Source organism: Ascaphus truei, chromosome 4, assembly GCF_040206685.1.
Source record: "Ascaphus truei isolate aAscTru1 chromosome 4, aAscTru1.hap1, whole genome shotgun sequence".
Lineage (NCBI taxonomy): Eukaryota > Metazoa > Chordata > Amphibia > Anura > Ascaphidae > Ascaphus > Ascaphus truei.
The window spans coordinates 27,581,595-27,604,595 of NC_134486.1; the positions used below are offsets into that span (position 1 = coordinate 27,581,595).

A 23,001-nucleotide genomic window follows, 5' to 3' on the forward strand; every position below is an offset into this window, starting at 1 on the left:
TTATATTGCATATTTTGTGATACTTCAGTGCAGCACCTATAAATGCATACTCCCGAGACATATACAAAGATACATAGAGAAATTAGCTTTTCTATTATTTAATTTTTTATATATATATTTGGTCAGTTTCCGATGCTCAGTGCTTTCTGCAGCCTGTAGCTTCAGGCCATGAAGCTCCATTCACCAACAACATCAACCTCTTCTGCGTGTGTTTTGATTAGCTCCCTTATGTACCTGGAAAGGTAGAGAATGCAGAGTGCGTCTTACTTACAGAGTCTCTTTCTCAGCAGGAAAGCTTTATTAGAGAAGCACTTCAGACAGCTGCTGGGAGATGTAACCTTACAGTAGCTCTTAAAACCAATTCTAAATGGCTCGGTGCACTGACAGCAATCAAGTTACAGACACTCCAGAAGAAGACATTTCTCTCAAGAAGAACAATAATTAAAGGCACTGTTGATTTGTTCATAAATTGAAGGGAAGACAGGAAATCTAAATTTGTGACAGCTGAGTTCCTAGTTGCCGCAAAGGTCACAAAGATTTTATAAACCTCCCAAGGGCATTAAAAGCAATATACTACCGAACTGAAACATCTGTAAAAGCTTTTTTTTTATTGTTCCTCTTTGAAATAAATAAGAAGCAATTTATAGTGATCAAGGTCATACCAACCTGCCCAGTGAAGTGGTAAGAAACGGGCTGCTGTTCTTTTCTTATATACAGTGTTTTTTTGGAATGGAGCAGTCGGTTGTCGCAAGAAAAAAGGGTCTGGTATTGGGGTGCAAATGGAAAATTGTACATTGTTCTTAGGGGACACAGCCTTGTCACATCATTCCAATTAATTATTGCTAGGCAGCTTCCCCTGAATTCTTTGCAAGTGTCCCAAAGACTCTGTTGGGAAAAGACATATATAATGCTACAGAGAATATTTTGATGCATTTATTAAACCTTTTGCTGCTGGAGAGTAGAGAAGACAGATTCTATTTTACTAGCGTCCTGTATACTGTATATACATGTCTACCCCCCCAAATAACATGTGGAGAGATATCTGTGCAGAAAAAGGAGCACACCTGAGATACATGGGAAATATGCTAATAGGATATGCAAAGTATATTTAAATGACTCCTATTAGCTGGTATCTCAAATGTGCTCCTTTTTGGCATGGGTGTCTCATGTGGTGTTTGAGGGGATATACACACATGGTATCAATATCAGAGAAAGGTATATAGCCACTCTGTACATACAAAACAAACACAATTACACATATGAAGAGACACTAAAGTCTCCAAACCCACTCGCAATACCACAATAAAATGTAAAGTGTGATGCAAAGACAGGGTGATGAAAACTATATTGAGGGGAACAGCTACTAACCAGAAAAGCGCAAGCAGGAGACCGCTGCTAGCGCTGAAAAACAGTCCGGACTGCAGCAGTAGCGGAGATTGCTTCTCCGCCCGAGCTTCCCTGCTTGCTCTGCCCCAGCCAATGAGTATGCATGTTGGGTGGCCTCTCGTGACCTCAACGCGTTTCGCAACAGTGTGCTTCATCAGGAGTTCACATACTCACTTTAGTGTCTCTTGATATGTGTAATTGTGTTAGTTTTGTTTTATATGTACAGAGTGGGTATATACCTTTCTCTGATGGCGGTATGGATACCGTGTGTGTGTTACATTTTATTATGGTCTGGTAAGATCTTCTATTAAAGTGTTTTACTTCTAGTCTGACTGATTAGATTTTATTTAATTTTATTTTCATATATTCTATGCTGAGTATATGTAGTAATCCCTGGTGCGCTTTGTGTGTATCTTCTTGTCAGTATCTCAAGTTAATTATTGTAACCTTCTTCCCACTAATCTTCTCTTACCTGTCTCCACCCCACGCAGAATTGTACTGCTACAACTCACTCAGACACCCCTTGACTCTATCAAAATCGCTCTATTGGCTCTGTGCGTGCTTTACAATCAAATACAAGATCCTAATCCATTGTCATTACAGCTCTCTATGACACACTCCTTCCTACTGTATATCTCAGAGCTCAATTTAATGTCTCCCCCTCGCAGCCTCACCACTCTGCAGAAGATCTAAGCATTTCCCTGTCTCATCGCCACCGTCCTTTTCCATTGCCAACAATTATTCGAGAAAATTCCATAAAATTTGCCTTCACTTTTGGAAGAACTGGTCTCTTCCATCTTTTCCTGATATATTTTTCCTTATTTTTCTCACTAAGCCAAATGCCATTACTGAGTTGCCTCCCAGTTGCAAGGCTCCTGGTGCGTAATTATGGATCTCTAGATTCCTCTACACTCTCTCCAAATCCACATCTCACATTTCCCCCCTCCCGCTCCCTTCTTCCATCTAGAAGTTCAAGCTTCTCAAAGCAGTGATGTATTTTGCATTAGTATGTAATAATTTATTATTCCTGTATTTTATAACACAGTGTATTGTATTCACCTAATTCAGTGCCTCACAACTAAATAGTAAGCTGAGTAGGGAGCAGGCAAAGTAGGTGTTTATAAGCCAATGTTGAACACACAAGCTTCTGGTTTTCTGGTGGATCCACCTACACCAGGGGTAGCAGTAACCAGTCCTCAATGGCCACTAACATGTCAGGTTTTCAAGATACTGTATAGTAAAAAGAGTATCTGGGTGCTCAAGCAACTAGATTATGCATAAACTCAGGCATATATAGTATGAACATAGAGCTCCAAAGTGGGGTAGATAATGAGAGGAAAAATGAATATACACATGTATACAATCTTGAAGGGTCTTGATAGTACTTGTGTGCAATAGGACAGGTATCCCCTTAAGGTCAAGGAAGGGAGAGGTACTCCACACTCATCTAGAACCTAATTGGGGGTATCTTCAAGAGTATCTTCAATCAGGAAAAAAGTTATTCACAGTTTGTTTGTAAAATGAACTTTACCCACTTCATGAGACTCTCTGAGGCGTGCCAGCTGCTGTAGTTGAATCCAGTGAAAGAACAGGGGAAAAGCAGCGCACAACCAAGGGAGCAGGGTCCAAAAACAAATTCTTTATTAAAGTATGGTTCAAAATAGGAGGTACACAGCTCTCCTACGCGTTCCGTACAATGGTGCACTCTGTCAAAGACCCACTGATTGAGCTACCTGTGCTGAAGCAGGAATATCCTGAAAACCTGACATGTTGGCAGCTGTTAAGGACTGGAGTTGGCCACCCCTGACCTGTGTGATTATTGGAAACTCATCTTATCTCATGTGTCTTTCTGGGTAAAATCATTTTTTATATATTAGATTAAAGAAAATTATAAAACCTTGTGGAGGTTGAAAAAAAAATGCAGTAACACGTTGTTAACCTGTCTAGTACCTGGAAAAACCAGGGCCCTTGTGTCATTCTAAAACATTGGACACCTGCAAGCTCATATAAATGGGGGAGGGGTGAGCTTTAGCACTTATATGCTTATATATATGTTGTGGTTATTTTGGGGGTTCAATATGAGCTTGCAGGTGTCCTGTATGTTTTACAATTCTTGTTCAGCTGGTCTTAGCTGATTTGGAGGGTGGCTCTTCCTATCTTATTAAAGCTCACCCCCTCCCACATTTAAGTGGTTAAAAGCTCACTCCATAGCATCTCCCACTCTCAGGGGAACTGCCTGCTTGCAGTGTGATTGTGACAAATCTAATACAGAGTGCTTTTCCTGGTAATGTACAGGTTAATAAAAGCTTCAATCAAACTTAGAACTATGCAACTAATTTTGACTGATTTATTATAAATCACTCTTCCTGGTAATGCACAGGTTATTAAGAATTTATATTAGTGTTAGGGACCCTTGAGATGTGGTCTGCCGTGTAGTGGCTCAGGGGCTTACAACACTTTGGCCAAAATGTTAAACTAAAAGACCATTTTATTTAATAGATATCTATGCATATATATTTAGGTACTGTACCGTGTATAAGTTTCACTGGATGTGCACTGAACTCTGTCTGTGTTTCATGTTCTGACCCTTGTATCATTCCCAGGATTACATAGTCATTTTCAACATGAGAGCCGCAGATTTGGTTGGAAATTTATTTATTTATTTATAAAATATTTTACCATGAAGTAATACATTGAGAGTTACCTCTCGTTTTCAAGTTTGTCCTGGGCACAGAGTTAAGACAAATAATACATGTTTACAAATACAGTTACATAAATGAGCAGGGTATACATTATATACAAGACATTGCGTGCACAGTTAAAGATAATATATATTATGGGCGTATGAAAGTTACAGACCAGATTAAAATGTGTGACAGCCTTAGATTTGAAAGAACTTAAACTGGTGGTGGACATGAGTCTCTGGTAGGTTGTTCCAGTTTTGGGGTGCACGGTAAGAGAAGGAGGAACGTCCGGATACTTTGTTGAGCCTTGGGACCATGAACAGTCTTTTGGAATCTGATCTCAGATGATAGGTGATGCATGTGGTAGGGGTGAGGAGCTTGTTCAGTTAGCTAGGGAAGCAAGGTCTAGGCAAGACAGCAAAGGTGAACTTTGCGCCTAGACTCGAGTGATGACCAATCTAGTTCTTTGAGCATTTCGCAGTAATGTGTGTTATAGTTGCATTGGAGAACAAAACGACAAATTGAATTGTCGAGAGTGTCAAGTTTGCTAAGGTGGGTTTGAGGTGCCGAGCCATATACTATGTCTCCATAGTCAATAATTGGCATTAGCAACTGCTGTGCAATACGCTTTCTGACCAGGAGACTTGGGGAGGATTTGTTCCTGTAAAGTTCCACTAGTTTGGCATAGGTCTTGGTTGTCAGGGTATCAATGTGCATTACGAATGTTAAGTGGGAGTCAAACCATATGTCCAGGTATTTAAAACTAGTGAAAGGGGTTAGGGTGGTGTTAGCGTTGGTTCTAATCTGGAGCTCAGTCGCTGGAAGCTTTAAAAATTTAGTCTTGATCCCAAATACCATTGTTACAGTCTTGTCAGTGTTTAAAAACAATTTGTTTTGGGAAATCCAGTTTTCAAGTCTCTAAACGTCAGACTGAAGTATATGTTGAAGGTCAGAGAGGCTATGGCTATGTGCATATAGGATTGTATCATCTGCATACATGTGTATTGAGGCTTCCTGACAAGCTGTAGGAAGATCATTGATGAACACTGAGAAGAGTAGGGGCCCCAGAACAGCGCCTTGAGGGACACCACAGGTGATATCCCGGGGATTGGAGTTAGAGCCTGAGATGGACATATTTTGGGATCTACCTGATAGGTAGGACTGAAACAAGTTTAAAGCATGCTTCCCTATTCCAGAGCTGGAGTTTGTTAAGCAGCATAGCATGATCAACAGTATCAAAAGCCGTTGCAAAATCTAGGAATACTGCACCAGTGAGTTGTCCCCGTTCCATTCCACACTGGATTTCATTGCAAACTTTTAGAAGGGTAGTTACGGTGGAGTGTTTGGGGCGAAAGCCAGATTGGAATTGGCTAGGGAAATTTGTCTTGGTATAGTAATCGCATAATTGGGAGTGGACACCTTTTTCCAGGACTTTGGATAGAATTGGGAGAAGTGAGATTGGCCTGTTTTTGAGACAGTGTTTTTGTCCCCACTTTTGAAGATTGGGACAACTCTGGCCGTTTTTCAGGTCTTAGGGATATGGCCTGCAGACAGGATAGAGTTGACTATGGAAACAATTGGTTTGGCAATGGCTGGGGCACCAAGTCGTAGGAACCTAGATTGTAGTAAGTCAGGTCCACATTGGCTGCTTAGTTTTAATTTGAGAAGCGCTTGTGTAATCTCCTCTTCGGATACTGGGCCAAATTGAAAATTGTGGGCAGTGTTGGGAGGGGGTGGGGCTATGTGGGTACTCCCAGGATGAGATTCAGGTTTGTGGTTTGGGCTGCATTTCGCTAATAAGTTAGTAGCACACCCCACAAAGTAATCAGAAATGCAGAGAAAGACTCCCCCTTTATTTACTGATATGCAGTAGGGGGAATTTCGACACTGGAACGGTTCATGGTCATAGAAAGCGGATACATAAAAAATCCATTAACTGAAAAGGGTAACAGCAAAAAAAAATAAGCACAAATAAAATGTTAAGATTTTAAAGATTAATATGTTTTAAAGAAATAGACATGACCTGCTAACAGGTTCAACAATGCACCGGGTTTCTACAAGTATTAATAGGGTTAATACTAAAATTTAAAATGTTGCCTCATGTCTCCAATATAAATGCTAATAGAGACCTTAAACATAAAGTAATTACTCTTACATATTCTATAGTCCATACCATGTTACAATTGGAAAGCAAAGGTACAACAATGGCATTCCTTGTAAACAATCAGATTTCAATTATTTTCTGCCTTGGCCTAGTTTATGTTCTGCATGGCTGTAACAATGGCTATTCATCAAAACATCACAATTTACGACCAATTAATTCGTGAACTGAGTCCAAGGTTATAAAAGAATAGTAATTTATGACTAGTGTATATAGTAAAAACTGAACATTAGATTAGGAGCAGGACAAGGTTTTACTCTGATATTCCATCAAGGGCAATGGGGAAAAAGTCACATTATGTGTGCTACATTAATATTATAGATACATTGCTGAATTTAACGCATTGTTTCACAGAAGAGACAGTATTAGGATAAATATGCAGATAGAAACAGAGCATTTATGGAGTGGAAGTAATTTAATTGCTAACAAGGCTGATAATAAAAAAACACTGAAGTCTGTAGATAAATAGTGAGTGTTTGATTAATTAAAGTTCTGTTTCAGGTTTTGCAGTTTGTTTTTATCACAATAAAAATGCATTTCAGTAGCAATCCCTCCCCAAACTCAGTATGTGTTATGTCACCTGAAATTCAATAGGGAGGTGTGAGTGGGCACCAGTCCCATCCCAGAAACCATCTCTTCATTGATTGGTAACCGTAAATGATGCGGTCGGTGCCATTTAATGCGCTTTCCACTAGCCACTTAATGTCCTGCTCCAAACACATACTCTTTTGTCCCCCCAATGTAGTTGCCTGAATGTCAACTCGTCCTACGTACTGTACTGTGCTCTGCAATGCTCTGAGGAACTACTGGCAAGGCAGCAGAATCGGAGAGTAAAAGATATGCAATCAGGAGGAATGGAAATAAGGTATTTTCTCAGTCATTTGCTAAGTGTTTCTCCTAGTGTCAGTTTTCCTATAATCTGCCTAGATTGAGTGAGGCCAGAGAATAAAATGGATTTTTCACCTCCTGCTGCTAGGAGATTAATTAAATTAATCTATACCGAAAACAAGCAACTTTGAGTGTGTGTGTGTGTGTGTGTGTGTGTGTGTGTGTGTGTGTGTGTGTGTGTGTGTGTGTGTGTGTGTGTGTGTGTGTGTGTGTGTGTGTGTGTGTGTGTGTGTGTGTATATATACATATATATATATACAGTGGTTGACAAATCACCAAAAAATCTACTTGCCACACAAAAAAATCTACTCGCCACCTAGTACCAAATGTGTGCTGCTTGGGCCAATATTTACTCGCCCGGGGGTTAAATCCATTCGCACGGGGCGAGCAAATGTATAGGTTTGTCGAACACTGTATATATATATATATATATATATATATATATATATATATACATGTAGAGGTATCAGTACCGTGTTAGCCGAGCTTCAATAATCAAAAAATAAATAGATGATAACGTTCTGTGGCTAACGAAATGCTTTTATTTGTGCGAGCTTTCGAGATACACTGATCTCTTCTTCCGGCGATGTTACAATGAATGAAGCAAAAGGTATACTTAAAAAACAGTGTCTCTTGGAATGTTATCTGTGCTGTTCCTTCCCCCGGTGTGGATGTGTTTTATGGCTAGAGGTGTCAAAAGGTTACTGAAAGCAAGTGAAGAAAGAGTGTGTATGTGTATCAGTGTGAATAAAAATGAATGGAGAGCCCACAGTATATACAGTGCTTTACACAAGGTGTGTGTGGAGTGGGAGTGGATATAAATTGTGTGGGTGGGTGTGGAAATGTGAGAGTTTGTAGCACAACTAAAAGTGTGTGTGGATACTTAGTGGTCCCTATTGGTGTGTAGGGATGGAAGAACAAGGAGTATTAGTATGTGTGAGAGACAGCTGTGTGTGTATACATATAGCACAGTATATATATATATATATATATATATATATATATATATATATATATATATATATATGTATAAAATAGTGCAGAATAAATGAGTCTTCAGTATTAGGTGACACCTTTTTATTTGGACTAACAATTTATGTCATAGGACAAGCTTTCGTGAGTTTTCCTCTCTTCCTCAGGTCGGCAATACTGTTATACAAAGGTTTCTATGACTAAGACAGGGATTGGAAAAGAACGACCTGAGGAAGAGCGGAAAACTCTTGAAAGCTTGTCCTATGACATAAATTGTTAGTCCAAATAAAAAAGGTATGACCTAATACTGAAGTACTCATTTATTCTGCACTATCGCAACTGGACTAACACGGCAATTTTCGTTTTATATATATATATATTGTGACAAACGGCTTACTCCGGGGCTCCGCCGTCTGTCCGGGACTGTTAGAACACGGTCTTTTAGGGTAGGTTAAATGATGAGACGTCACGTACTGTTCCTTTAAACAGGCTATGCCTGGTTTATTCAGTCCCAGGCACTGAGACTGCCACAGTTTAAACAGAAAACAAAGCCAAACAAAAAGCTGCTCGTCTGAGCGATAACTTAAACTTAGATGTCCCTGACTCAGAGTTGGAAGTGGCTTGTCCACTTCCACCAACAAAATAAGTACCTTTGCAGTCTTTAGACAAACTAACAGAATGAATGAAGCGATTTGGGAAAGAGGCTTTCTCACCCCTCTGCAGTTCAGCAGCCTTCCAGGCTCTTGGGCGGGGCTCAGAGGAAACAGGAAACAGGTCTTATATACCTGAACTCTAATCAGCATGACAGGTGACAGAAAACAGGCAGCAGACAAACTGTGGAATGGAGTGCCTGTACCACGAGGCTGCCCTGTTCAGCTTAGACAGGACAGAAACTGTTCAGTATCCTGGGAGCCCTGTATATGGAGTTTATTACCAACCCCTGGTTTCTGTCACATATCCTCCCCCCCAGCTCAGACCTCGAGGGGTGAGCGACCATGGATATTAGGGAGTGCATCCTTGACAACCCGTCGGCATTGCCATGTTTGTGCCCCGACCTGTGTTCCACAGAAAATTTAAAGGGCTGTAGGCTTAGGAACCACCTGGTCACCCTAGCGTTCTTCTCCCTATTTTGACACATCCAGGTAAGGGGTGCATGATCTGTGACCAATCGGAACTTTCTCCCCAACAGATAATACTTGAGTGTCTCTACAGCCCACTTTATTGCGAGACACTCTTTCTCGACTATGGAGTAATTTTTCTCCTGGGGATTTAGTTTCCTACTTAAATAAAGGATGGGGTGCTCCTCCCCTTGAGACTCCTGGGAGAGTACCGCCCCCAGCCCTACCTCAGATGCGTCGGTTTGGACTACGAACTCTTTGGAGAAGTCAGGTGTGACCAACACTGGTTGGGCACAGAGAGCTTCTTTCAGGCTTCTAAAGACCTGTTCGGCTTCGGGGGACCACTTTACCATTAGCGGTCCTCTTGCTTTTGTGAGGTCGGTTAGTGGGGTTGCCTTAGTTGCAAAATTGGGAATAAACCTCCTATAGTAGCCAATTAACCCCAAAAAGGTCCTTACTTGTTTTTTTGTGACTGGCCTTGGCCAATTTTGTATCGCCTCTACTTTGAGTGTTTGTGGCTTGAGTAACCCTCTACCAATAGAATACCCCAGATACTTGGCCTCCTCCAGACCAATAGTGCATTTAGCGGGGTTTACAGTTAGTCCAGCAGACCGAACTGCGTCGAGCACAGCTTGGACCTTTGGAAGGTGGGACTGCCAATCTTCACTATGGATTACCACATCATCCAGGTAGGCGGCAGCGTACCGAACATGTGGTTTTAAAATTTTATCCATCATTCTTTGGAATGTGGCGGGAGCTCCATGTAAGCCAAAAGGCAGCACCTTATATTGAAAGAGGCCGTCTGGGGTTGAGAAGGCTGTTTTTTCTTTTGCCCTTTCTGTGAGGGGAACCTGCCAGTACCCTTTTGTTAGGTCTAGGGTTGTGAGATATCGGGCTTTGCCCAGTCTCTCTACAAGTTCATCCACCCTGGGCATAGGATAAGTATCAAATTTTGACACCGCGTTTAGTTTCCGGTAGTCATTACAAAACCTTGTTGTACCGTCTGGCTTTGGGACTAAAACTATAGGGCTGTTCCACCCACTTTGGGATTCCTCAATTACGCCTAGTTTTAGCATTTTTTTAACCTCTAAACTTATAGCCTCTCTCTTGGCCTCTGGGATTCGGTACGGTTTAAGGTTAACTCGGACCCCCGGTTCAGAGACTATGTCATGTTTAATTACGTTAGTTTTACCTGGCTGTGTAGAGAAGATTTCTTTGTTCCTTCTCACTAAACTCTGGACCTCTCGTTTCTGATGCACGGACAGTGTTTCAGCTATGCTAACCTCTGGGTCAGTTTCTTGATTCTCTGACAGACCTGGGGGTACTAGGGTTAACAAGACCTCTCTATCTTTCCAGGGCTTGAGTAGGTTTATATGGTAAATTTGCTCAGGTTTCCTCCTACCTGGCTGCCTTACCCTATAATTTACTTCTCCCACTCTTTCCAAGACCTCATATGGCCCATGCCATTTAGCAAGGAATTTACTCTCCACGGTGGGAACCAGAACTAGTACCCTATCACCTGGAAAAAAAATTCTGACCCTAGCACCCTTATTATACGTATTCCTTTGTGCTTCTTGAGCTTTCTCCATGTGTTCCCTCACTATGGGTAGGACTGCAGCAATGCGGTCCTGCATTTGGGCAACATGCTCTATTACACTTCTGTAAGGGGTAACCTCGTGTTCCCAAGTTTCTTTGGCTATATCCAGTAAGCCCTTGGATGTCGGCCATACAATAGTTCAAACGGGGAGAAGCCTGTGGATGACTGGGGAACTTCCCTAATGGCAAATAACAGGTATGGTAACAAACAGTCCCAGTTTTTCCCATCCTTATCGACCGCCCGGCGTAACATGCTCTTTAAGGTTTTATTGAACCTTTCCACTAAACCATCTGTTTGTGGATGATAGACTGAGGTTCTGAGATGCTTGATTTTTAGGAGTTTACATAGCTCTTTTGTTACTTGGGACATAAATGGTGTTCCCTGGTCAGATAAGATCTCTTTAGGAATTCCGACCCGGGAAAACAGAAGTACTAACTCTTTTGCTATGTTTTTAGCAGAGGTGCTACGTAGGGGAACTGCCTCCGGATATCGGGTAGCATAATCTAATATTACCAATATATGCTGATGTCCCCTAGCAGACTTTATTAGGGGTCCTACTAGATCCATAGCAATCCGGTCAAATGGTACCTCTATTATGGGAAGGGGTACCAATGGGCTGCGGTATGCTTTGAACGGGGCGGTGATCTGACATTCTGGGCATGAGGAACAATAGTTTGTAATTTCTGCCAGAACCCCAGGCCAATAAAAGCTTCGGAGAACCTTTTCTTTTGTCTTTTCCACCCCTAGGTGTCCCCCCAATGGATGACTATGTGCGAGGTGTAATACTACGTTACGGAATGTCCGTGGTACCAACAATTGTTTAGTTGTAACTGATTTTCTTTTATCAACCCGATATACTAGGTCGTTCTCTACCTCGAAGTAGGGGTAAGCAAGTGACCTATCTGGTTGGCCATGAGTACTATTCTGGTCCCGTATATTTCCCCTTGCTACCGCTAATGTGGGGTCCTCCCACTGGGCCTTCTTAAAACTCCCAGGACTGACCTCTAGGTCAGCGAGGGTCTTATCCTGTACTGGGGTGGTAAGTGCCTGATCAACATCTTGATTTGGGGTATTCCCTACCAAAGTAGTGATGGGGAAGGGAATTTCACAGCACTCCTCCTTTTCCCCTTTCTTATTTGGGCCCTCGTCAACCTCCATTTCTGAAAAAGGGAAAGGATTTGTTTCTTCTAACACTTCGTTATGGTCTGCTATTGAACTCTGGGCGCTATTCTGAGCTGGGGACCACATTTTTAGAAAATGGGGAAAGTCGGTCCCTATTAACACATCATGTGCCAGTTTGGGTACAACACCCACCTTGAAATCTAAAGAACCAAATTCTGTTTAAAAAAAAACATCAACAGTGGAATATTCATGATTATCCCCATGTATACAACAAATTGCCACTCTTTGTGAACTGTTTACCTGTTTCTTCTTAATGGGCAATAGGTATTCGGACACTAGTGTGACCATACTCCCAGAGTCAAGAAGTGCCCGAACCCTCTTACCATTAACCTTTACAAATGCCCACAGATGGTTATTCAAGGGGTCCTCTGGGCTAGGGCCCATACATTGGGACAACAGCGAATAAGGTTCCACGCTGTTGCATTGCATGGGCTCATCATTTAGTGGGCAGATTTTTTCTGTGTGGCCCCTCTCATGACAATTTACACATTTAGGTACATAGTCTGTGTCCCACTTAGAGCCTTTTCCCGGCTCCCCATGTTGGCTATTGCCCTTAGTGTGCGAACCACTGTTGCTGGTGCTGCGTGAAGGTGGTCGCCGCTCTTCAGCTCCCCTTAACCCCGGTACCCTTTTACCGTCTCTGGAAGAGTCCTGGAACCTCGGGTAGTGGGGTTGCTCCACGACTGTGGGTTGCGGGTGCTCTCCTGCTGCATTGTACCTTTCTACGAGGGCCACAAGCTCATCCGCATTGTGGGGGTCACTCCGACTGACCCAATGGCGAAAGGCAGAGGGAAGTTTCCTCAAGAACTGGTCCATGACCAACCGTTCCACAATGTGGCTTGCTGAGTTGATCTCGGGTTGTAGCCACTTCCGGGCGAGGTGGATGAGGTCATACATCTGGCTTCGGGTGGCTTTATCCATCGTGAAGGACCATGCGTGAAACCTTTGGGCGCGAACAGCCGTGGTTACGCCGAGGCGGGCGAGGATCTCGAACTTCAATTTTGCATAGACGTTAGCTTCGGCTGGCTCTAGATCAAAGTAAGCCTTCTGGGGTTCGCCGCTTAGGAAGGGTGCGATTAGACCAGCCCACTCAGCTTCTGGCCATCCCTCTCTCTGTGCCGCTGCCAGTGGAAGGTTACTGATAGTCTCCCTCAGGATCTCGAGTTCCTGCTGTAAGCCCTGAGCGAACCGCTGTTGCTCCTCTTTCAGCAAGCGGTTTGTCTCTTGCTGGTTTGCATTCGCCTGTTGCAGGGCTTCATTCGCGTCTCTCTGGACAGCGACATTGCGTACCAGCGCACTCACCACGTCTTCCATCTTGTTTGGAGAGAGAGAAAAAAAACCTTCTTTTTTTTTTTTTTTTTTTTTTTTTAAAGTTCTTTAACCCCCAGACCTTTTAGTGTTCTGCCCGCATTCTCCACCATATGTGACAAACGGCTTACTCCGGGGCTCCGCCGTCTGTCCGGGACTGTTAGAACACGGTCTTTTAGGGTAGGTTAAATGATGAGACGTCACGTACTGTTCCTTTAAACAGGCTATGCCTGGTTTATTCAGTCCCAGGCACTGAGACTGCCACAGTTTAAACAGAAAACAAAGCCAAACAAAAAGCTGCTCGTCTGAGCGATAACTTAAACTTAGATGTCCCTGACTCAGAGTTGGAAGTGGCTTGTCCACTTCCACCAACAAAATAAGTACCTTTGCAGTCTTTAGACAAACTAACAGAATGAATGAAGCGATTTGGGAAAGAGGCTTTCTCACCCCTCTGCAGTTCAGCAGCCTTCCAGGCTCTTGGGCGGGGCTCAGAGGAAACAGGAAACAGGTCTTATATACCTGAACTCTAATCAGCATGACAGGTGACAGAAAACAGGCAGCAGACAAACTGTGGAATGGAGTGCCTGTACCACGAGGCTGCCCTGTTCAGCTTAGACAGGACAGAAACTGTTCAGTATCCTGGGAGCCCTGTATATGGAGTTTATTACCAACCCCTGGTTTCTGTCACAATATATATATATATATATATATATATATATATATATATATATATATATATATATATATATATATATTTTTTTTATTCTGGGCTTTGGATGAACCTAAACGTTGAGTCATTAAATAACACTTGCATTTTTGCATTTGGAGTGCCTGCCCCTTTTTCCCTTTACAGTTACATTTTTAGGATGGTATGCACCCTATAACACTTATTGCATTCATACATTAGATCTCTCCCCCTCTCTCCCTCTCTCTCCTTCCCCCTCTCCCCCCCCCCCCTCCCTCTCTCTATATATTTAGGTTGCAAAATATTAAGAAGCAAACATGAGTTCCTAGTTACCGGAGAAATATACAGCTTTCCAAAGCATTTAATAACTTGCACCATTTAGCAATCCTTATTGGCAAACGAAGACACCAGTGAACAGCCGTGGACCATTTACCAAAGTCTCAACTGTGTTAGGGAAAACCATTAACGCGTCTCGGCTCCCAACAGACCTGGAAGTCATCAGAAGGGCAGCTTGTTACTTCTGCTAGCTGGATTTCTTCCGTTTAATTTCCTTTCTCTCTCTCTCTTTTTCTTTTTGCAGAGTAAACAACTTGATTTCATTAAAAGCTGTGAAAAAGAGTGCCACTCAATCTCGTGTAACCCCTGAAGTGACAGAACAGACTACAATGAACAGCAAAGGTGTTAAAGAAAAATAAATGAGTCTGGGAATACAGGATGAATGTGCAGGAAGAGTGGTCCGTGTTAAAAAAAAATAAAGCTGAATACAAAGGTCGGCTAGTGGATTTTTTTTTTAATAATGCAGCCTGCGTGACCTTTTTCATGCTCAGGAAATAAGGGCATACACTATACAGCACGCACTAACTAACCCGAGATATGGTAGGGGCCTATTTATGAAACTGCAAGAATGGCGTTTCTGGAAACATATCACACTATGGGCCTCATGCAGTAAGCGACGATTATGTGAAATCGGCAAGCTTATCGATTAGTCATGTTATTGGCGTTTTTCCCTCTCCGTATGCAGTAAGTGCCGAATACATTCAAAATCAACCAGAAAACAAATCCGCCCACTCTCACGATGATGAGCCGATCACACACAGGTGTATCGGCGTGCGTGGCGGGGTGCTGTTAGGTTGCACAATCACAAATCTTGCTGAATCAGGCGAAACAAGCATGTTTTTGATTGCGCGCCATATTTAAAGGCAACGTGTACTGCTAATCATTCTCTGTGTTGTTGGGAGTGAGAGAGAGAGAGAGACGCACAGAGCTGGACGATTGAAGATTTGCATATTGACTGAGAGACTTGTTGTGTATTGGGTGAGCTTTGTCCTTTGTTGTTTTGTTTACATCTTTGTCTTGTTTTATATGTGGAAGTGGGTCGTGTGATTGCCTGTACATTTCTTGTCTGTTTTTTGTGAGTGCTGGAAGTATGCCCGCAAAGCGTGGGAAGAGTGATGCCGGTGGGAGTGGGAGTGCTACTCGTGGGAGTACGCGTCGGAGTGAACGTTCTGTTCAGGGGAGTGATGTTGCTGGTGCACCGAGTGGTGTTGCTGGGAGTGGGAGTGCTGTTGTTGGGAGTGGGAGTGCTGGTGCTGCGAGTGGTGTTGCTGGGAGTGGGAGTGCTGTTGTTGGGAGTGGGAGTGCTGTTGTTGGGAGTGGGAGTGCTGTTGCTGTGAGTGGGAGTGCTGGTGCTGGGAGTGGGAGTGCTGTTGCTGTGAGTGGGAGTGCTGGTGCTGGGAGTGCTGGTGCTAGGAGTGTGAGTGCTGGTGCTAGGAGTGTGAGTGCTGGTGCTAGGAGTGTGAGTGCTGGTGCTAGGAGTGGGAGTGCTGGTGCTGGGAGTGCTGCTGGTGGCGCAGTTGCTGATGGGGTGTCTGGTGGTGGCGTGCTTGCTGGTGGCCAGCTTTTGGAGGCTCTTCCATTGGAAGAAGGAGAGTCCAGTCAGCACCAGCCAAGCTCTGACCCTAAACCTGCTCGGAAAAAACGTGTGGAGAAGCCACGTAATCCTCGCTTCAATGACCAGGAAAATAGGGCTCTTGTCACTGGCATTCTGGAGCACTATGACAGTCTCTATGGACATTTAGTAGGTAAGTGTAACTTTACATTTATTATTCAAATACATGTGATCCTAGGTCATCTGAGTTTTGTTCATATGCAAATATGGGTACACAATATCTTTCTATGTTCATTAGTGTGGAAACACAGCTTTTTATCATGCCTTACAAGGACAAATAAACACAGGCGGTCAATTTGCCAGAACTGCATACAATATGAATGCAACCTTGCTTACATGTATAGGTTTAGTAGTGAATGCTCATGTGCTGCACATATTACACATAAAACAGCATGTTTGCTATCTCTTGGAACAGCTAGCAGTGTAGGAAACTGGTGCTTATATTATTATTCATTTACCTCATATCTTTTATATGTTTTTCAAGGGCGGACAAGTGCAGCAAGCAAAAAAGAAATGTGGGACACAATAGTCATTGGTGTCAATGCCTGTGGGAATAGTGTCAGGGACAAGTATCATTGTCGGAAAAGATTTGATGATATTAGGTCCAAATTGAAAAAGAAAATACAAGACCAACGCGTGCATGCTACTGGCACTGGAGGTGGGCCCACACCACAACGTCTCATATTGACTCCATTGGAGGAGCTGCTTCGGCCAAAATTACTTACCGTCGTCGTGGAAGGCTTGGCTGGTGACCGTGACATTGGAATTTATCCGTCACAATTTCCAGCAGGTGATAAATATTACTGTACTAGGCGTGTCGTTGCTTACAGTTATTTTGCATAGTTACACTGCTTTTTATACTGTCTTCACAATATAAGCATACCTGCATCTATATATGTATATGTCTGATTCTGTATATATATATCTCAAAATAGACATATATGTAGTAGTCCTACTAAAAGCAGTAACTAATATAGCACGTGCCATTGCGTGCTCATTTACATGTGAATTCCCAAAATGCATAGCTGCAGTGGAAGCAATTGATGGTGGGCGAAGATGGGGAACAACAGGGTAGTACACATGTGTAACACATGTTCATGAGAAATTATTAGTAGCTACAGGTACAGAACAGAAATATGTATCATGTTATTGTGTATTTTATTGATTTTACTCCGACAAACATGACATTACTGCCTATTTTAAGCATGCATCAAAGAAATTGCATGTAACGGCCTACAAACATCACTGGCACTAACACATCTATAGTTGCTTATGAAAAGGTCCATTTTTGCTTTATGTCATATACAGACAGCATAATGAGGCACACGTAGCATATGTTATGTCATTGTTTTCATAACTTAAACACTGCAGATGACTACTTAGCTCATCTACCATTGTGTTAAAGCAGCTGCAATTAATATCTCATCACAGCATACACTTCAACAGAGGGGGTGGGGTTCAGCACACACACTAATTACAGCCTCATTTCACGGTCAACTTAGTTCACACCATTTGCACCTGTTTCAAGTCATTGAAAGGTGTGGCTGATTAGGCTTTTTGGGGAAGGGAATACCTTTCTTACAACCTGAATAGCACAACTGAAGTTAATCACACTCATTTGAAAGCTTAACTCTAGCTACTAAATGCCCCAACAACTCATTACTTATCAAAGCGTACGTCACACATTAGTTCACTCATATCTATAGTTGAACTACTATGAAAGACACATTATCACACACTGCATGTGTTGTCTTGTTGAGTCACAGCCACATTCAGGTGTGCCACATCTTCGATTAATGTACTGTACCACACATATCCTCTACCAAAAACAACACTTTTTGCAATATGACCACCTTCATGATAACCATTGTGAATGGTCATCTCATGATAGTTATGTACATTATGATACTGATATCACTACACAACATATGATTTTTATGTACTCATTTAATCTATTTATCCTCACGCATTACTGCAGAAACATAGTATGTTGTACTGTATGTTAGGGAACTCAAAAATTCTAAGTACACAGGCATGTACAGTGTTATTACAACTATTTATGTTCACTTTCACACACATTTTCGGTTAAGGAACTGATGTTGTTAGTTAATCATAAATACAGAACATACAATAAGTGTTTGTTCAATATTTACACATGTAAATGTAAAACTTATGTTATTGTTATATATAGTTGCCCCTGGAGGACATGTGTCACCTGAGATGGAACAAGTGTCTTCACCTGGGTCAGCCAGCTCAACACTACTAGAAGGTGAGTGTATCATTTGCTGGCCATATAATATGTGCTCTTCTATATGTTATGTTGTCATGTGCATTATTTGTTTTGCACATCTTCTTTAAATAGGATTACTTAGTGTCAGTGAAAATTAAGTGTAAGGCAACATGTATTGTGTTAGTGATGTTAATTATCATGTAGGACTTCTGAGTTTAGAGCAACTTTTCATTCATTCATATTTCATACTGAGTCCAAACATTATTCGTAAGTCAAGGTAGTTTTTAATGAGGTTATAAAACGTATGCTAACATGTTAGGTGTTACTTAGGACACAGTACAATTACATAGTAACACAGCATACATTAACATGCCATTTAATAATGTGTACATTTCTTTTTAGAACATCATGGTGATGAGGATGATGAGTATGATGAGGATGACGCCACAGAAGAGACTGAAATACAATCATGTGACCATGAAGAGGTGCCAATAGAAACTGTTGTACCGCCAAATCGTCCATCAACTTCCACATACGATGCAATTGTAGCTTCAGAGGGAAAAATAGTGGACGCAGAAAATCGTCGCCATTCAGACATGATGACAGTGCTGGAAAGGATGATTGGACTGCAGGAAGAAACAGTATCACAATTGGCACATCTCCACAGAGTCTTCATTGAAGTGCCTAAACAGTTGCAAAAAATCAACACCTCATTCGAAGCATTAGTTGTTCAGCAAACACAAGCTAATTACTGGAGAATGACTAATGTACCACAATTCAACACCTCCCAGCCAGGATCTGTTCATGCAGGTCAGTTTTCACCACATTCATCTGATATTCATTCACCAGGCCCAAATGTTACCGGTCAAGTAGCAGACATTGCTGTGCAGGTTCCTGATGACATCCTACCGCTGCCATCTGTACAAATTCAGCAGCAGACACCTACAAAGGAGGCGACAAAAACAAAACAAGACACACATGAAACAGACCAACCATCACTTGTGCAGTGTCTACCAACTTGCTCACATGTGTCACTGGGCACAAGCCCTGTCCGTGAACAGTCACTACCCAAAAGCCCTGTAGGTGAGTCGCTGCCCAAAAGCCCTGTAGGTGAATCGCTGCCCAAAAGCCCTGTAGGTGAGTCGCTGCCCAAAAGCCCTGTAGGTGAATCGCTGCCCAAAAGCCCTGTAGGTGAATCGCTGCCCAAAAGCCCTGTAGGTGAATCACTGCCCAAAAGCCCTGTAGGTGAATCGCTGCCCAAAAGCCCTGTAGGTGAATCACTGCCCAAAAGCCCTGTAGGTGAGTCACTGGCCACAAGCCCTGTAGGTGAGTCACTGGCCACAAGCCCCGTAGGTGAACAGTCACTGGCCACAAGCCCTGCCCGTGAAGTGCCAGAGGCCACTCAAAGTGGCTCTGTTGTGCCTAAAGTTGGTGGCAAAAGAAAAAGGAAAATTCAAGAGACAACAAGCAGGCCTGTTACTCGCTCGCAAAAGGAACAAAAAAAATAAATGTTATAATTCAGAAAATATGTCTTTGGCCTTGTTTTGTTGACTTCAGATTATCTAATTACTATTGTATGTATGCTGAAGACTGTGTTGTTTCCAAACTTTCAACTATGTTCTTGTACACGTGAAGTTTTGGAAATGTTAACACTCATAATTAATTGTGTTATAAATATTTATGTTGTAATCGTCTGTTCAGTAATGGTCCACCAGGAGCCAGTTGCTAAGTTTAGAGAAGCTGCCATTGACTTTGCAGCAAAACATTGCATTTGGGTGTGTTAATTGATGTAAGAATTGCATATGCATATTAGTCACATGCAATTATTAAAACACCTAAGTAAGTGCAAACATCTTTCTTGTACGTGTACAGCAGGATTATGTGTAAATTATTACTTACCTTTGCCTTGCTTGGCCATTGTAATTTTGTCCTTTAATCAGTTGTGTGTTCGTTTCTATAACATCTCAGAATGTATAATAATATATATACACACACACACACACACACACACACACACACACACACTGAGTGAGTGTGAGTGTGAGTGTGAGTGTGTGTATATATATATATGTATATGTGTATATATATATGTATATATGTGTATATATATATGTATATATGTGTATATATATATGTATATATGTGTATATATATATGTATATATGTGTATATATATATGTATATATGTGTATATATATATGTATATATGTGTATATATATATGTATATATGTGTATATATATATGTATATATGTGTATATATATATATATATATATATATATATATATATATATATATATATATATATATAGTACTATATAAACTGGTATACACAAACTAATACACTTCATGCTTCCTTGTGAAAACACTATTTTAATAATACAGGCCTAATGTTTGAGAATTATCCTAAGTATGAGACTCTAACAGTATTGTGCTTAAACAAATGTTTATTACTTAATTCAATCATGTTTCTCACCATTTAAATAGGTTTCATACAAGGTATACTTAATGCCATCAATGTTGTGTGTACTCCTGCAATATAAAAAAAAATAAAATATTATATATAAATATATATATATTTTTATAAGAGATATATTTATATATATATATATATATATATATATATATATACACACGTATTTAAACTCATGCAGACAGGGAGTTAACCAGACTTTCACATACACACAGAAATGTAAGCGGGGAAAAAACATTTCTTTTTGCAGGTGTGTTTTTACTGATATGCCTGGCTAAGAAATATTTTCACACACTGGTCTTTGTTAGTTTTCAAAAAAACACTATGTGAACGCATTCACAGTCTAGGGATGTTTTTCACAAACGAGATAAAAGAAGGAGAAATGTTTCTCCCACAGTCCCATATCACGAACCACAACTGTTAACCCAATTAGACAAACAAATCCAATTGGCGTTTGAAATAAGGAGTCAAAGTAGTTAGTTTTGTTGACCTTGACAAGGAAAAACAGGAGTTTGTTAGCCATTCAGCACATTCATTTTGATGAGCAAATAACACAGACCTGCACACAGCTTTTGTGCTACTCAGACATGGCTGATGAATTCGTTAACAATATTAATCCCCTTTTAGGGTATAAGTACATGATCTGTGAAGCCATCTTGAACAGTCGCGGACAGAAAGCAAGCACACGCCAAATCGATGATTTCATTCGAGCAAAATATCCTTATTACCAAGACCGTAAGCATGCACGGAATTTTAATTCCTCAATAAGATTCACTTTATCAAGTAATGACTTTTTTGAACGTGACCAGGATAAGCTACAACACACCTATGGTTTCTGGAAGATTGCCCCGGAAAAACAATTTATCCTGAAAGACGGCACTTATATTGTCGTGAAAGGCATATTTATTCCTAATGGCAATAGCAATGTATCCGCTACTACTGATCCGTTTGAATCGATACGTGCTGCAATATCTGCAGCCTCCATTCCTGAAACCCACATTGTACAAGAACAAAAGTACTATGATTATGTACCAAGCCTTTCAGCTGAAATTGCATTGGAATGGGAACCGGAAGAAATGAACCTACCTCCCGACCAATTATTTGAAGAAAGCAGTGGCGATTCCTATGAGCGCATCCTGGAGGAGATATGTGCCATACTGGATTCAGCGGTTGGGTTAAGCGTGGATGAAAATGGCTTGCATTTCTGGAGCGACCAGTTGCAGCCAGGCGTAGAGTTAATTCTAGAAGAATGGTAAATATAACAATCGTTATGCGTTGACTCTGCGTTTAAATTTTTTTTTTTTTTGTAACCACCATTTTCACTTTCAATGCGTGGATACAGCGTAACATTGCAGACTGCATAACATGTAGCGATCACAAACAAATTGTTTCCTAATACAATATAGTAGGACCTGAAAGAGTAGTACACATTGCTGACGGAATAAATATACGTACTTTCCTATCCCTTTAAACATATTAGCAACATTTTACCATTACTCTAACACATACCTGTTTTGTTATCATGCAACATCTACAACATTGAAAACCGGGTCCACCACGTATGACGTGGGACCCTTGTCATGGGCCAAGGCGTCCTTAAAAAGGATTAGTGATGTAAGTCCCGCCCCCAAGCGACGTGCGCGCCTCAAAGCCTATTGGCTGTCATGTTTTGTTATAGTAACGGTAACTGCAGTGTGTGATGCGTGCGGCTCAGTGTTTGTAGGCGTACCCTGGGCGTTAGCCGAATGTTAATTGAGTGGGAGGAGTGTTAGCGTGCGTTTCACGCTGGCTTAACATGACGTCACACGTATTGCATTTGCGCATTGTGTTATCGGCCGTGCTTTCTGTTCAAACACGTCTGTTTAAAAAGAATACAGATGTACTCGTTTAGAACGAATGTAGTTTCGTCTTCATTGTATTTGAAATAAAGATGTTATGTTTACTGGTATTTTCAACATGTATTGAACGCACAACGTACGCTTTGTTTTGCGCATGCGCTAACAGTTAGTGGAGCCAAGCGTGAAGTGCGTGCGCACACAAAGATGTGCGCGCACATCTTTCAGTATACAGGCAACGTTCACTTCTTATACATAGTTATGCCTGCTACAAATTTAAAGAAACATTACATACTGATGAACAGTTTTACTTCTAACATATAAGTGACTGACGTGTGTATCTACACAATCATATAGAGCTGCGTAACGCGTTGTCACGGATGCATATCTAGTAAGGTGCCATCTTTGACCATCATGTGTTTGCTGTATTTCAGAGATGTCGGGGAAGATACAATCGGATCAATGTATGATTTCAGAAGAGTCTACCTTTATATGAGATGATTGTGAGGAGGAGCCACCGACTACTATACTACA

The 23,001-nt window shown here is 41.5% G+C and overlaps 2 protein-coding genes and 1 long non-coding RNA gene across 6 annotated transcripts in view; 2 read left to right on the plus strand and 1 right to left on the minus strand.

The window, feature by feature from the left end:
• LOC142492632 (uncharacterized) overlaps positions 1-14,793 on the plus strand; it is a 32,511-nt gene extending 17,718 nt beyond the window's left edge. The window contains exons 2-3 of the long non-coding RNA XR_012800864.1: positions 6,977-7,096; positions 14,562-14,793. This is a non-coding gene — a long non-coding RNA (uncharacterized LOC142492632). The remainder of the gene's footprint in view (positions 1-6,976; positions 7,097-14,561) is intronic.
• GALNT14 (polypeptide N-acetylgalactosaminyltransferase 14) overlaps positions 1-23,001 on the minus strand; it is a 500,522-nt gene that overhangs the window by 376,857 nt on the left and 100,664 nt on the right. The gene's annotated exons all lie outside the window — the stretch shown is intronic.
• The window catches only part of LOC142491849 (uncharacterized), a 94,049-nt gene continuing 89,172 nt past the window's right edge, over positions 18,125-23,001 (plus strand). Inside the window, exons 1-2 of the mRNA XM_075594665.1 lie at positions 18,125-18,198; positions 18,562-19,296. Of these exons, the coding sequence (XP_075450780.1) occupies positions 18,150-18,198; positions 18,562-19,296 (784 nt within the window). The 5' untranslated portion in view covers positions 18,125-18,149. The remainder of the gene's footprint in view (positions 18,199-18,561; positions 19,297-23,001) is intronic.